The sequence below is a fragment of the Brassica napus genome, chromosome A3 (genome assembly GCF_020379485.1).
Source record: "Brassica napus cultivar Da-Ae chromosome A3, Da-Ae, whole genome shotgun sequence".
NCBI classification, from domain to species: domain Eukaryota; kingdom Viridiplantae; phylum Streptophyta; class Magnoliopsida; order Brassicales; family Brassicaceae; genus Brassica; species Brassica napus.
In genome coordinates, this window is record NC_063436.1 from 38243042 (window position 1) to 38259927 (window position 16886).

Genomic DNA, 16886 nt, shown 5'->3' on the forward strand with positions numbered 1-16886 from the left:
TTATGGTTTAGTATACTTCATTTTCAAAAAATCACATTTATGCCTTAACTTTTAAGTAGACTCATCAAAATTTTATTATATGAATCATTTTCATATTTTTAAAATATGTACATTTTAAACAAATGTGAAAATAACTTTAAATCTTAAACAAACTGTAAAAAAAATATTTTGAACTAAAATATTATCAAAGCAAACAAAAGCTTTTGAATCTAACATTAAGTATAAACAGAAAAGACACATCTAAAATCTGTAGATCCAAATCCTATTGGGAGGGACAGATGAAAGCCAAGGATGAGTATACCATCAAAATAAGATAAAATTATGAAAATACATAAGACAAAGAATTCAAAATTATATTTTGTAGACTTCTGAAGAAGTCAACTTAAAATTATGGGGTTTTTTTTTCTGATGAAATGTAGAATTTATTGATCAAGTAAAAGAATAGGCATTTACAATGGGAGATAAAACTATAAGCTATGAGCTATACAAAGAAAATGTTCGTAAAGACCTATGTGTAATCAAAAACCTCAAACCAACGCTGCATCAACCCAGCTAACTTATGGTCTGGTTTGTATCGTAGAGAACTGATTCGGTTCCGTATGGCCTTGTCGATGATTCGGATAGCTTGCTCTGTACTGTGATAACCTTTCTGATGTCTCCGATCGTTCCTCTCCTTCCACATGTAATAGATGCATGTCTGAAACACCATTTGAACTAGTATCTTGTCCAAGCTGCTAAGAGTGTTTCTGGTAACAAATTGCAAAGTAAGACTCCAGTCAGGATTGATCCTTCTCCCACACAGCCGGCCTGCAAGTCTGTTCCAAATAGTGAAAGTAAAGGGACAAGCAAAAATGATTTGGTCCCTCGACTCATCCCTTTCTCCACACATCAAGCAACCTTGCTGTATGCCCCAAGCCCTCATACGCACTCCAGTTGATAGTCGATCCTTTATTGCCAGCCATACAATAAAAGAGTATCTAGGAACGCCCTGTGGAAACCATAAACTCTTGCTCCAGACCACCTTATCATTCTTCACCCATACTTGATCCCAGGTTTTACTAGAAGAGAAGTGTGGTTTATATGTGTTCTCCGCATGCTTCCAAAGCACCACGTCTCTACCATGTTCATCAAGTGGTACCCTTTCATTCTGGATATGGGCATGATGAGCATGGTTATGCCCACTCCTGTGACCCCTGATGTTCCATTGCTGACCCAGAACTGCTTCACTAACTTGAGCGGTTCTCGCAATTCCAAGGTAATACGTACCCACATCACCCGTGATATCCATGAGTCTCCCTGATATACTTTGGATTTGACCCGTTTTCATCCATGGTATATAAGTTTTTTACTATATATATATATATATATATATCTATGTTTTCTACTCTTCTAGGTATGTTTTCAGGTTCAGGTGCATTTCGAAGTAAAGCTATGACTTTGGAGCATTTTGGAGCTTAAAGGACATTTCACCCGAGCTGACCATGTAGAGGTCGACGAGAGGAAGAACAATCGATCGATGCGCATCCAGTGCTGTCGATCGACACAAAGAGATGCCTCGACATATGAAGATTAATATCGATCGATGTACACAAGTACCATCGATCGATGTCGAGACATTGGACACGCGACATTTTGGATCCAGCGGACTTAAAACCCAAAGCCAAGCCAAATTACGAAAATGCTCTGACGAGTTTTTAACCTAGTAGATTATATACTGCCTAAGTGTTTTGACGGCAAGGGAGAGCTTTTTGTTACAGTTTTACTTTGAGAGAGAAGAGATAGTTTTGGAGAGAAGATCACTTATGATTGGAACTCCTTGTTTTCATTTTTTTTTCATCTATACTATGAATTTCTATTTCTTCATTGTTATGAATTGCTTTGCTATGTCTGAGTAGTTCACTTATTAGATCCAGGGTTCAGATAGGTTTGTGGGATTAGCCCCAAACTATAGATCTGCCTTGTTGTGATATTTATGATAGATTTATATTCATTGTTTGTTTTAGGCTTGCTAACTAGAACTTGATCATAGGATTGCATACTCAAGCACCTTTATTATCCCATCCTGACATCTATCTATCATATTAGGACTGCTAGAGAGGGCTAACCGCTAATTCAATATCTTAATAGGGCATATCATACTCGCGCATAGGCCTGGCTAGAACCCGCCGATCGATGTCCTCAACTGACTATCGGTCGACGTAGGCAAAGGTGTATCGGTCGACGTCCCAATAGGACAATCGATCGACACTCTTTCGTTGTCAACATACTAACCGTTGAGACACGAGATCTAGCTTGTTAACCAGTGAAACATGCGACAGCTGATCACTGAGTTAAGCGGTTGAGTCCTAACATATCATGCATGCAACAATTAGGCATCTATAGATATTATAATCTCCAACACCTGAATAGTGGCCCTGCACCTAATATCATTTCCAACCAAGTTACATTTACTATTTACTTCGCTTGTTACTATTGCTATTTCATTTAAACATTTACAACTCTTAAAATTAATAAACACTAGATTTAATTGTTCCCTAGCTCCTTGTGGATTTGATCCCTAAGTACTACATCTGAACCTCTTTTGACGAGAGTAACATTCCTTAGGGTAATTTGAATGGTATCACTCCCCATCTGCAACCAGTCATCATGCCAAAAAAATGCAGTGTGACCATCGTTAATCTCAAACCGGATGAATTGATAAGCCAACTCTCTCAACTTGAGAAGCTTCCTCCAGATCCAAGATCCATTTCGAATAAATTATACTAAATTATGGTTTAGTATGAATTATACTAGCCTTAATTTTGAAGTAGAAGTCTATTATATCGAATAATTTTCAAATCTGGAAAATCTGTGCATTTTAAAAACATGAAAATAGCTTCAATCTGAAATTTTTTTAAAAAAAATTGAATTTATAAGATAAATAATAGCAAATCAAACACATAGAGTTTGAATCTATCACTTTATTTGAATAGAAACATAAAATTACATATTTTATAACTAATAGATCTAAATCTAATATTTTTAGGAGGGTAGTTAAAATCATGGATGAAAATGTCTACACAATAAGATAACATTATAAAAGACATAAAAAAATTATAATTTAACATCATATTTTAGTAGTGTAATAAAAATTGAAGTCTATTAAACAATTAATTTTAAGCATACTTCATCAGAATTCTAATGTATTGGCTAATTTTCATATTTAAAAATATGTACATTAAGAAAACATGAAAATACCTTAAAATCAGAAAATAAAAACTTTTAGTTAAAATAGTATCTATCTATCTATATATATATATTATATATGTAGTTGGTTGTGTTATTTTTTTTTTTTTTTGAAACAGTCCAGTAATATACATATTTTTTAAGAAATCTTAAAATGGATATATTTCACTGACAATAATGCGGCATAATAAGTGAAATCCACGAAAACGGATGAAACGATCATAAAAATCATTCACAAGGTGAATTGACTTTGATGATAGTGACAGAAATCAAGGTTTAAATTAGCCAAAAGTTATTTTTCTCAAGATATTGTTTAACAAGTTTGAGCATGTTTCATTGGGTTATTAAATTTACTATGGTTGAATCACGAGTAAGCAAACTGATAAATTCTAGTATACAATTCCATTTATGTGAAATATATAATATCAAAAGAGTAATTTAAAAATATTATTTATAAAAAATTATGATAAAAAACACAACATAAGTTAATATGTATATAAATATTTAAAATAAATAATAATTATAAATATAACATCCAATCCAAAATAAATCAAAAGAAAAATAGCAGGATTATAATAAATGTCCAACAAAAAAAAACTAATTACACCAATTTTTTTAGTTATAATTTCTTAATTTTCTTTAAGTGCCATAGTGATTTCTTATTATCAATATCAAAAATTGACAAACCAAAAAAAATTATTTCTTCTTCTAGTTTTTTAACATTAAATATTTAAAATTTATTATAGATAATGGTCACCACCGGTTCAACCATTAAAGGTCACATGTAATTTGTAAAATTTTGAGATTTTTTTAGTTTCCAAATTTTAAATTAACACTTTTTTTTGCTTAAATCTGAATCAAATTATATGACGAATCAATCGATTTACCAATTCAACAGTGTGTCCATGCCGGATATGAAGACATTGACATGCACGTAATGTGAGTCGTGTTTGTAATTGAAAGGCATAGCCATTTATATTTAGCAGTGTTCACACATGGTGTATTTAACTAAGAATGATTATAGATAATGTTCACCCACTGGTTCAACCATTAAAGGTCACATGTAATTTGTGACATTTTGAGATTTTTTTTTGTTTCCTAATTTTAAATTTTAAATTAATGTTTTTTTTTGCTTAAATCTGAATTCGCTCGATTTACCAATTCAATAGTGTGTCCGTGCTGGATATGAAGACATTGACATGCACGTAATGTGAGTCGTGTTTGTAATTGAAAGACATTTACATTTAGCAGTGTTCACAGGAGATGTATTTAACTAAGAATTGTTATAGATAATGGTCACCCACCGGTTCAACCATTAAAGGTCACATGTAATTTGTGACATTTTGAGATTTTTTTTTTAGTTTCCAAATTCTAAATTTAAAATTAATGTTTTTTTTTGCTTAAATCTGAATCGAATTATATGACGGATCACTCTATTTACCAATTCAACAATGTGTCCATGCCGGATATGAAGACATTGACATGCACGTAATGTGAGTCGTATTTGTAAATGAAAGGCATAGCCATTTACATTTAGCTGTGTTCAGAGGAGGTGTATTTAACTAAGAATTGAGTTGATTTGTATTAAAACAATAAATTTACTGTTATTCAAACTTGAATGTTAAAACTTATTTAAAATCTAATGTTATTGAATTTGTTATTTCATAAAACACTTTGATATCCAATGTTACTGAAAATAGTTTAAGTTGAGAGCTTAAAAAAATTCTAGTGATTATAGAGTGTTTTGGTAAAATCTTAGTATAAGAAAAAAAATCAAATCTCATATTTTTAGGTGAAATCTATATAATAATAGTACAGTTTCTACTCTCCTATAAGACTATCCACCTCAGCATTATGTGGGTCTCACAAAGAGAAACTGTGTTTGTGATTAACATTTATGATTTTGATTGCGTAATTCAGTTCATCTATTATTGATTGACATAATAATTCTCTTCGACCCCCTTTTTTTCTATCGGAAACCAGATGCAACTAGAGAATTAAAATTCACTGAAAGAACACTACAAAAACTTTGCTTCAAGCGATCTCAGGGATCCAAACAGGAAAACAAAGTACCATAGCTATTTCGAGCAAAGATTGTGTTTCTTCTACTCTTGTCCATGGTCTAATTGCTCTTCCAAAAACCGAAGCGTTAGTTTGTCTCTGCTCCCTAATTTTCATCTCGAGCCCTTGATTTTCAAATAATTACATATATTCTGCTCTGATTTTATTTCGTGCATGAAGGATATTCGTCTCAACCATAAGGTAAATGGAAAATCCATATTCGCTTTTCTCTAAAGTCTCGAACGTCATATTTAATTTTGTAATAGCTTTCCTACCAATTAGTTGTTTTGTTTGCAAGTTTATGCGAACTAAATCACATATATTATTTGCATAAAATCTCTGTCCTTTACTGATTCAACTGAGAATTTATGCTAATTGAATATGTTAATTAGCTTTTGAACCTCATGTTTCAGCTTTATGGTAGCACCTTTAATTTGCTTAAACTCTTTGTTTCACTGATCAACCCGAGTTTTAGGTGTGAGTTGTATGCATATATTGGTTTACATATGTTTTCTTCTAATGATGAAATTTGATTTTTGGAGGCATGGAACATGTGAGTCAGTTTCCACGTCAATTTAACCATAGCAATGAGCAGACATGAACATCAAATTCTCTTGCTCTTTTTATATAATCAATTTCGATATATGCTGAAGAAAGATAAAAATAAATTAGTTACCTTTCTCCTGTATAAATAAGTTTCTATATAGATTGTACTCTTATGGATTTGGAAGGCTGACAATCACGCACTCAATGAATTGCTGCAGGTATTCTTATGGGTGTGCAGTGCAGTTCATTCGACATGTAAAGATTACGGGGAAGAAAGTCACGGCTGGTCTTATCTTTGCAAGCCCTCTGGACGCAACACTCTGGCGGCGGCGTTCAGACCGAGGTTAGCTCTTGAGCTTGGGATTCATTGCTTGAACGTAATTTCTATAGTCTTACGTTGGGTGCTTTGTGTTTATACCCAGCTCCCATTATGGGCTTATTGTGATAATGCATTGCCTTACTGTTGTTTTCTGCTATCTACCCAGATGCCTTACTTACATCTTACATAATCTTTGCTTCAGGAAAACGATGCACGTGGTGAAGATCTTGAGGTTGATGGTGGCAGTCTCTACCTTTAGGATGGCTCTTTTGTTGGCTGAAGTTACTCTGCAAACTCATACATGGTTGGTGAGTAAACGAACCTGCTGATTTGACCTTTTTTTTTGCTATTTATTGTTCTCAACCAGCTAAGATTGTTTAGATATAACCATCTTTTGGTTTTCACCAGATAGCGATATGCTTTTTTGTAGTGTCTATTAATGGTAGGACTCAGGATAATACAGTTTCCTACCTGTTCTCAAGAAGCAGTTCTCTTGCAGTATGTACTTCACTACTCTCTTTCTTTCTTATGTTCATAATGTTGATTTTTTTTTTTTTACTAATCTGTTTTAGCTGTACTGCAGGTTATTGCAGAGTATTCAATCTTTCCATGTAAATACACTTTCTTGAGTTAAAAATATGCAGTTCATGATTGGTCGTGTTTCGTATTCTAATTGTTAAATGATTTTTGCAAGAGCTTCAACTTTGCTTTCATATTACATGAGCAACATTATCAAAGTATTATATATATGTCATTGTTTTGCACTTGCATTCTCAGTTTGTTCGCTCTGGTTTTATTTTCTGATTTTTTAGAATCAAATTTGGTTTGGGACCAGATGAGAAGCTAAAATTTCCTTGTCATCAACACGAGACACATGCTTTCCGCTCTTAGTCAGTAAACTATATCCACAAGAAACCTCTTTGGGGACTTGGTGGTCCGACAGCGCCCCTGCCTACGACCAACAGCCTCATTCCACTTATTTCTTCTCATACAAGGATCATGGGAATCTCAGTACGCCGATTTTTTCTTGTGTTGGTATTCGTCTATTCTCACCTCCTATGCAAACCAAATCCTCTGTGTTGCTTCCTCCACATATAGCGGAAGTGGGGTATCCCTATGTGGAAAGTTTCCTCTCTTACACCAATGGCGTATGCTAAGATCTTACCCTTCTGAGTAAACAGCTGGGTTTAGGTCGATCGGCTCGAAGTTTCACGCTGCAGTCACATGTACAATATAACTGAGCATCAATACATCATTTGTTCATCCCATCAGCAACTGTTGAGGAAGTCCTTACCGGCTATCATGTGATTAATCTTCAGAAGTTCATGCTTCACCAGTATGACCACCTTCATACTCTTTCCAACACTAACTTAGAGCTCCAAGGTATGTTTTTATATTGTAACTTTGTTTACTTTGTGTTTTCAAATTTTTAAGCTAGATTTCACCTTGCAGATGTATCGGCCAGATATGTTCCGTCCAGGGCTCTGACCTAACCAACAATGCAGCAACAACTTGAGTTGTGGTCCGTCTCCTTATTGACCCGTAAGTAAACAACATACCACAAGATATTTCCCATATTACTCTTTACTACGTGCTTACAATTAAGTTTTTATATTTCCTACATCAGAGCTGTGACTGTTTACTCATATTTGTGGGACGAGTCTACCTCAAATTTTAGAGATCTTTTGCATTCTGGGGATAAATCTCAGTCTGTAATGGTGGTCATTACAGTGAATCCAAAGATTTTTGGAGGTTTGTGCATGTAAATTTGTGAAAAAAACTGTCTGATGGTTATGATTATCTGACCACATATGTTACCTTCTATGTATGTTTCGTTTTATATATATACTTCAATCTTTTGTTTTTTCTTCCTTGGTTAGGTTATGATCTTTACCAAGACTGATTACTTTCAAAATCTGGCTGAGCCGAAGATTTTGCAAGAAGGTTTAAATTGAAGGTATTTTCTGATGATGAATCTTGCCGAATAGATTTAGTTCTTCGCTTTTTTCTTAACATGTAAATTTTTTCTTCCAGCGTATGCTATATATGTTGCTATAAAGAAAAGAAGAACCTTGGGGGTGCCATTATTGACTTTATTTATAATAAAGCATGCGAACAAATATTTGTAAGTTTCTGATCATATCTCCGTCTGTGAGATTGATGCTTTGTGTCAACATGATTTCCTTGAAAATAATGTTTACAATACCAAAACTTGAGAATGTTGGAACAAAACCCGCAAACGCAGTCGTGAGTGAAGTTGAATTTCTATCATGTGTTTTTGTTGTTTGAAACATGGTTGTGTTTTTATTTATCCTGCAAACTATAGCTCACGGAGAAAGAGTTTCTATTTTGATTTTCTATTATTAATAAAGCTATGACATGATTCTCGCAGATCAAAATGTTGTTATCTCGACACGTTCACATCGAAAGATTAGAAAAATAGCATCATTGTGGTGTCCTAAACATCCACTGTTTTCTAAGCTTATTTGGACCCTTCTTCATATTTTTGTTAAAAAAAAATACAAATCTTACCAAATCAAAAACCACAATATAACACAGCATCATCACTGTTGGACCCAATTTCGGTCAGTACATTAATGGGCCGCGATCAAAGATATGGGCCATAAGGAACTGAAGCCCATAGCAAGCAATCGAGCTCGAAAACGAAGACTTCGAGGTCCCGGAGATTGCGGAGCAGTTACGAAGATCACGAGGTCGACTTACTATAAAGGAAGAAGAACCGACATTAAGAAGGACACGTTTAAAACCCTAGAGAGAGCTACACACATATATCGATCTTGTTTTCATCCCAATCTTAGATCATTTCTTTATCGATCTCATTTGTATCATTCGATCTAGTTCAACTCATTGAATTCGATCTTATTCATCAATAAAGTCCATTTTTACCTATTGGAAACTGTTTACATCCTACATCATTTGTCTTCCCTAGATCGAACTCCCGATCACTAACAAATACTTAGTGTAGGTTTTAGGTTCTACAATCACCTACAGACTTTTTGTAATTAGCAACAATAACGTCAACGACCATGTGCTTGCGCAGGGGCTATATCCCTAGTTTATAGAATAATTTACTAAAATCATGTTAATTTATAGAATAATTTACTAAAAAAATAAATTAATCCTTACGCGCAGCAACGACTGTGGATAACATCTTGTATGCGACAGACTTAAACAACATCGCTTACACCAAGGGAAATCGGTCTATTCATACATTAACATAAGGCTGCGGTCCCGATCAATACATACACTGATGACATGTGCTAAAACATACATCGACATAGATTTATTATAAACTAGGGTAGGCCCGCCCTACGGGTGGGAAGTAAAAAAAATTTAGTTTATCTTAATTTTTGATTATTATTTTTAAATATATGTATTATTCGGTTTTGTTATTTTTATTTCAATTTTTTTAAAATTTTTTTATGAAAAGTCAAAGAGTAAATTAGAAAATATATAAACTTTTCTTACTCTTCTTATGAGGTCTCAACCTTGGTGAACATATGGTTCAAGAAGTCTTTTATTTGCTGGCAGTTTCTGTTTATTGTTGTGTGTACTACTGAATGGATATAGATTAATTTCATCAAACGTGTGAGTCAATTTCTTCACTTGCATAACCCAATTTGTTTTGAAATAGTATCTCTTTGGTGAGTCTTGGATCATTTGCGGTGGCTCCATCCTTATGATCTCCCTCTAACCTGAACGCTCTTAAACACTATCTTTTTGAGGTTTTAATTCAGCTTTATATTGTCATTGATCTTCTCTTTTTACATGACATTGTCATTGCTCTTTTGAGATCATATTTTTCCTTTTCTTTAAAATTAGTGATCTTTAAAGGAAACATTTATACTTTTGTCCAACAAATTGGAAACATCTATACACCTTATTCTCAACTTGTTGAAAAAATCGCAGAGTATGGCCAATAACAAATATGAGGTAAAGCATGAACAAAAAAAAATTTAAAAGACCTAATGAACATATTTTATGAATTTATAAAATAGAACTACAATTTTAAAGTGAATAGTGAAGGAAGTAATAAACCTTTTGAAAATAAGGTGAAAGAATCTAAAAATGGGAAAGTGATGCATATCCTAAGCCAAGAATATTAGTTTTTACAGACCTTGATGCATGTGGGGAGCTCTTACAATTGTAAACTTATCTTTACTAATTCTTTGTTTCTCTGTCACCTAAAGCCTTCCCATTTAGTCAAATTTGATCACCAAACCTGCCCAATATTAGAAAATAAACATTGCAATCTAGACATCTGTCACAGAACATCAAATTTTGATTGTAATAAAGCACTACTGATTACTTAGAAGTCCAACTAACACTAAAATAATAGAGATATGATAGTTCAATGAGTGAAAAAAATTATGCTTAGACCATGTCTGGCACATGACTGTATCTTTTATAATAAGATAGTTACCTTGCAAACTTCCTTAGCTTTCTTAGCATCTCATCTTCATCCAAAGAGTTATAAATCATTCGAAAATAATCAGACAGCTTGAGAGCAGCACTTGTATTGTATATAGCACAATCAGAGTTAAGAAAAACCTGTGACAAACACATGAATCAGACCTGTATGGAAAAATGAAAAAAAAATGATTTTAAGAAATTGGACTATTCTCTGTTGACACAATGGGTTTCTCTTATGACTTACATTAATTCACTGTAAGCTTGTTCCTATTTTCGCAGCTCCATTGTGGTAGAGAAGTAGAACCATCATTAGAACTCTTCCATTCCTCTCATTCAGTGGAGCATCGATCTTGTAAAAAATAAAAAAAAAACACTGAGGTTACAATTCAAAGCAACCAAAAAGATTGAAATCAAGGATGATTCTTTTTGATAATTATGAGTTTAAACGCCAAAAAAGTCTAACTATGATGATCTAAAGATATGAATACAAAATTTTGATAATCATGAGTACAAATGTTATATAAGTTAAGTAAACATGATATATATATTTATCTGTTTTCAAGGAAAGGCATGTTGGGACGTTAATAGTTGAGAAACAAAACCCGGCAAATCAAAGTCAGCATTAGCTAGAGCCTGTAGTTGTTCATACTTTCAAAACTGGAACTTCTCAGTTGGGATGGTACACGGTTGCTAGCATGAGTGTCGCCTGAAAACGCTAAAAAAAGGAAAAAAAAAACAAACAACAACTGTCGAGACATCTCCAAAAGAGGGAAATTATAATACTGATTTTTATATATAAGTGAGCCTAACGCCACCGTGTGTTCAAACACTCCGATGAACATGAGTTTTAAGAACATAATAAAAAAAGCATAATCAACAACCGATTCAAAACCAAAAATAGAATTTTGAAAACAACTGGATTCAAAACCATCTCCCAAGGAAGAAAAATAGATTTTTCATAACTATGATCCTATACGCAGCCGTGTGTTCAACCTTTATGATGAACATGAATTTCTTGAACAGAATCACCTTAGAGTCACCAATGAGCTCGTTTCTGGCTTCTCAAAACCTGAGGAGGCACACCTCCACGGTGGGAAATCAGCAAAAAATGATAGATAAGTTAGACATTAAATGGATTCGGTGAGGATGATGATCATGGGAAGAAGACTGACCTTTATATACGAAACGTTTCACCGACTGGAAGGGAGTTAAGAAGAATTGAATGAGTAATTGTTGATGGCGTGGATCTAAGGAGTAAAGATGACTATTAATGACGATAAACACTGAATCTCGTAACGTATTATATACGTTGAATCGGAGACGGAACAACATGAATGAAACCGACATAGAGATTCAATACGAATATTTGACAAAGAGAACCTCCCAGCACCTCCATTACAGTTTGACCTAATCGGATCTTGAGAAAAGGATGAACCCTAGATCCATCGCAGAAGATGATATTTCACTTTTTCAGGTCACGACAAAAAAACGCATCATGTAGGCCGCAATTAAACAACATCAATGTAACTCGTAGAGGCCTATTAATAAAACTCTCCAAATGACAGCAATAAAACTCGTAGAGGCCCATTAACAACACTCCCCAAACGACAGCAATAAAATTCACGTGGACACGTGTCAAACGTAATTATCTATGTCGCTGCTGACGTGGCGCAAGGAGAAGAGAATAAACTGTACTTTATATATATAGATTTCATACACAAACTAATAAAAATAGGTTAATCATACGTTGACCTCTTTTCCATTAGTCAAACGTTTATAGATGATGATATGTCATTAACGAAAGCTTACGTGTCGCTGAACTGTCTATTACGAATTGAAATATTAATTATTAAAAAAAAGTTTGTCAATTACGTTCAAGTGGGGTTCGAATTAAAAATTGAATCGCTAAACCACTGCGACAAAGTAACTAATTGTTTATATTCTTTATGGTGTGAAATATATCACTACTAAATGTTTAATTATTTCTTCTTCTTCCCATCTGCTACTCTTCATCCTTGGTGAGTTGCCATATTTTCAGTCTCGTTCCTTCTTCACACAAACCCCTCAAATAATCTCCTTTCTACTTTTGCTTCTCTGTCGGAAAGTTATCATTTTTAATCTTTGGGGAGTTAAAGTTTCTTTACTTTTGAGGCCTTTGTTACATTGATTGAGATGTTCTTGAGATTTTTGCTTAAAGATATCTTTAGTCCAGTGAGTTTTTGGGTACTTGAATGCTTTCCATATTTGGAGTATTACTTCCTTCATAGGACTCAATAACATCTTCTCTGGTCTGTAACTTGTGTTTTTTTTTTCAGGTCTTAGTTAAGCTTCGTAAAGAGTCAATGACAGAGATCTTGACTGACACTGCACTCAGGCAGTTAACACAAATGTTCCTGGCGATAATCTTCTTCTACGCATCAGAATACATTCTCGCCAGAGCCATTCACGGACCATCGATGTGAGGTTTGGTCAAGCCCATCAGACTTGTTCATCGGCTAGGCCGACTTGCACAAGTCACGCGCGGACAACATATGGGCCTAATCATTGAAGCCCACTAGGTCAAGTGTTGATACAAAGAAGGAGAAATCGCGACAGGAATCTCTAAGCAAGGCGAAAGCCAAGTCTCTTTGAGGCATGAGCCTCAAGCATCCAGGGAGTGCTTCCATGGCGTCTCTTAGAGAGATAGAGTAAGCTATACATATATATGTTGTTCTAGGCTTAGCTCTTAGCCATGTACTTCTCTTGAATCTCTTTATAGTCTCTAGGGTTTGTATACCCAGGACATAGAGAGTAATGAACTTGTAAACCACATCAGAGGTGTTTTCCAATACTTCATAGTGGATGTTGTGGATCCTGGATCCACCCCAAATGTAGCGGTGCGGCCGTGGACTGGGTGAAATATTCTTGAGTCATGAACAAGGATTGAATCAATGGGAAAGATTAAGGGACCTGGGAATTGCAGTGAGTAATATCATAAGCTACGAATCCCACAACAAAGTCTTGTTAGAGTTACGATTAACTCTACACGTGGTATCAGAACCATAAATTCCGTAACAATCGAGAGTAACTCTAAGCTCACTCTTAATCACCAAACACTATGCTTTCGCAATGCTAGTCTCACTCCTCGAGTACCTAATCGAGATCACTTTGTTACCAAACCTGAAACAACACTAGTGGATCAGCAACTTCGGTCTTACAATTATTCTTCTCGGCGAAATCCTTCGCAAAACTGCGGTCATCACAGCTGGTGGATCGTCCATGCACCTTTTAAAGTTCCTCCACGAGTAGCATCACAGGCTTGTGACGCGAGGAGTGTATTCCTTTGTCGTAGAAGAAGAATATCATAGTTAAATATTTCCTAAAGATATATTTAAAACCATAGAGAATATAAACAATCAGTTACTTTGTCCTAGTGGTTGAGCGACTTAATTTTCACTGATTCATCCCGGGTTAGAAACCCCCTTCAACGTGTTTGGATTGTTTTTTTAATAATTTATATTTTAAATCGTAATAGACAGCTCAGCAACACGTACGCTTCCGTTAATGACATGTCACCAATCTATTAACGTTTGACTAACGGAAAAGAGGTCAATGTATGATTTAGCCTATTTTTATTAGTTCGTATATGTAATTTAAAATAAATCTATGTTGATGTATGTTTTAGCATATGTCATCAGTGTATGTACTGATCGGAACCATAGCCCTCTGTTGATGTATGAATTGGCCGATTTCCCCTTACACCACCCAAGCTGTTTCCCATACTTGGTCATGCAGCTCAGATCAAGTACTCAAACCCAATAAAGCTAATTTTCGACGAAACGACTTTCTCTTTGCTGGAGGCCACTGCCCTTAGTTTGGTGTGTTTACATGAACACACACCTAAACAAAAATAGTAGATTATGTCTTTTAATGTTATTAGTGGAAAGTAAACAAACTTCGGAACAGAAATTTATCACCATTCAACTTTTTTTTTGTTGCCTTTACTTTTATTATAACTAAATAAACAAAAGAAGATGAAAGTGAAGTGCAAGACTAATTTCTTCTTGAACCACATCTATTATTTAAAATAAAGTAATTTGATATGGTTAGAATTGTGGATAAATTTATTTTATTCTTTTTGATTATTAAAAATATAGAAAAGAGCACAAATATATCCACTTATATATCGATATAATATATAGAACTAAGGTTTAAAGGAGTATTTTTTATATTAAAACTAATTACGCTAAAATATAGTTATTTATAAAATAATTTATAAATTTTATTGAATTATGATAAATATTATAGTTTATTTAATTTTCTTTAAACGACAAGTACCAAAAGTTTTGTACTCTTTTGCGCTAACAAAAATACGAGATAATTTGCAGAATTTTTCAAATATATAATTTATAATAAATGGAATACTTGTTTAGATTATATTAGCATATCTAATTTTAATTTGTAATATATAAATATCTTATTTTTATTTCGAAATTTATTATACATGCTTTTATTAAAACATCTGTTCTTTAATGGATACTATATATGTTACCATTCTCATACTGTTTTCAACTGCTTTTATTGTTGCCGGTTCTATTCATTGTGATAAACTAAATGCAACTGCACAATAAAGTACGCTGTAGAAATGAGGGATAGAATCCACGAGGACCATGTATACACTTCAATTCTTAGTTTGAACCAAGATAGAAGACACAGTGATATAGGTTTTAGAATGCAACTATATTAAGCAGTAAATCAAGACGATGTAAACTGTAAAAGAAAAAAGCTAGGCGTTAGAAATTTCTCTGGAAATCAGATCATGAATGCAAATATGTTATGAGAAAATTAATGAAAAACCATTGTTGACTCAAATTGGTTGTAGGTTTCTAAATTGGTGTCTTTTTCTAGTTAATTTAGCTCTGTTGGCAAAAGAAAAAATTGAATTTGGTTAAAGTTGAAGTATAATTTTGCATAGTTTAAGTGCTACATATTAATCTGAATTACTCGACTCTTAATGTTAGACTGACAAGGTGATTCTTATGTGCTTGTGCATTAATATAAATATTTACATAATAATCAAAGTACAATTAGTGATTGTGTTGTTTCCATTTTAGATCATTTTCTTATATATATATATATATATATACGAAAATTAAATATACTATTATATTTAAACAAAATTATTTATTATCACAATTAAATATGTGATTTCAATACAATTTAGATCAGTTCAATTTTTCTTTTTTTGGTATATTAAATTATATATATTTTTCAACTAAATCATTATTTTATTTTTTTAAATACAGGAAACACGATCATATTTAATTATATTTAGTTTTATTCATTATAGTAATTTGTAAATATATTTTATAACAATCTTTATAATTTAATATATATGTTATTATAAGAAGAAGTAGAAAATAAAAAGTGTTAATTTAATTAGAGTTTCACTAACCAATATAATCAGGGATATTCTAAATATGTACACACACACACACACACACACATATATATATAATGTATAAATAACTAAATCATAATAATTGTTTAACTTTTTACTTTCACTGATTTTTAAAACTTAAAATGGTTTATAATTTATATATATAAAAGTTAAACATAATTTTTTATTATATTGTTAACTTAGTTTGACATATAATTTTAGCATTTTAGATATAAAATTTGAGACCAATTTGAACATTCCCTTTAAAACATATTCAATTAAATTGAACTAACTGTTTTTCTTGGTTCTAATTATGCTAAAATGTCAATAATTTGTTATTTGTGATGAATATTAATGTGGATGTCCATCAAATGCCCATAAACCCATGCACTACAAGAAAACATATTTTTCACGAGGGCAATATACGTTGTAACTTCGTCGTAAACGGGGTGTTACGACGAATTAACCTCAAAACACGTTTCGTCGTAAAACGTCCGTCGTAACGGATGTTTCGTCGTAAATGACTTGTTAAGTTTACGACGAAACATATTCCTCGTAAAGCGCAGGGCACAATTTCGTCGTAAACGAGACGTAATATTTTGTGGTAAACTCCACGTAATGGGTTCGATGTAAAGCAGACGTAAACACTTTCGTTGTAAAGAACACTTAAATTTTTCGATGTAAAACCCTCGTAAATCTTTCGATGTAAACTCCACGTAATGGTTTCGATGTACAGAACACGTAAACTTTTCGATGTAAAACCCTCGTAAATCTTTCGACGTTAATCAGTCGTAAATGTTTACGTGGAGTTTACATCGATTCTTATTAATATATAATATAAATTTGAATATTTTTTTAACCTCAAATATAAATTTGAATTTA

The 16886-nt window shown here is 33.2% G+C and overlaps 1 protein-coding gene and 1 long non-coding RNA gene across 7 annotated transcripts; both read right to left on the reverse strand.

Annotated features, from left to right (window-relative positions):
* Nucleotides 1–508: 508 nt before the first annotated feature.
* On the reverse strand, nt 509–1288 carry LOC106393182. The gene has a single exon (XM_013833914.2). The coding sequence runs from the start codon at nt 1286–1288 to the stop codon at nt 509–511; it is 780 nt and encodes a 259-aa protein (XP_013689368.1).
* An 8846-nt stretch (nt 1289–10134) lies between these two features.
* On the reverse strand, nt 10135–12206 carry LOC106391691. 6 transcript variants are annotated; one of them, XR_007338459.1, is made up of 6 exons: nt 11758–12206; nt 11579–11668; nt 11235–11300; nt 10830–10934; nt 10596–10747; nt 10135–10394 (listed from the first exon to the last, which is right to left on the reverse strand). It is a non-coding gene; the product is annotated as an uncharacterized LOC106391691 (long non-coding RNA). The 6 variants fall into 6 exon arrangements; XR_001278598.3 differs by having other exon boundaries at nt 10596–10723; nt 11758–12149; XR_002654451.2 differs by having other exon boundaries at nt 10596–10723; nt 11579–11654; nt 11758–12147.
* Between the last annotated feature and the right edge of the window lie 4680 nt (nt 12207–16886).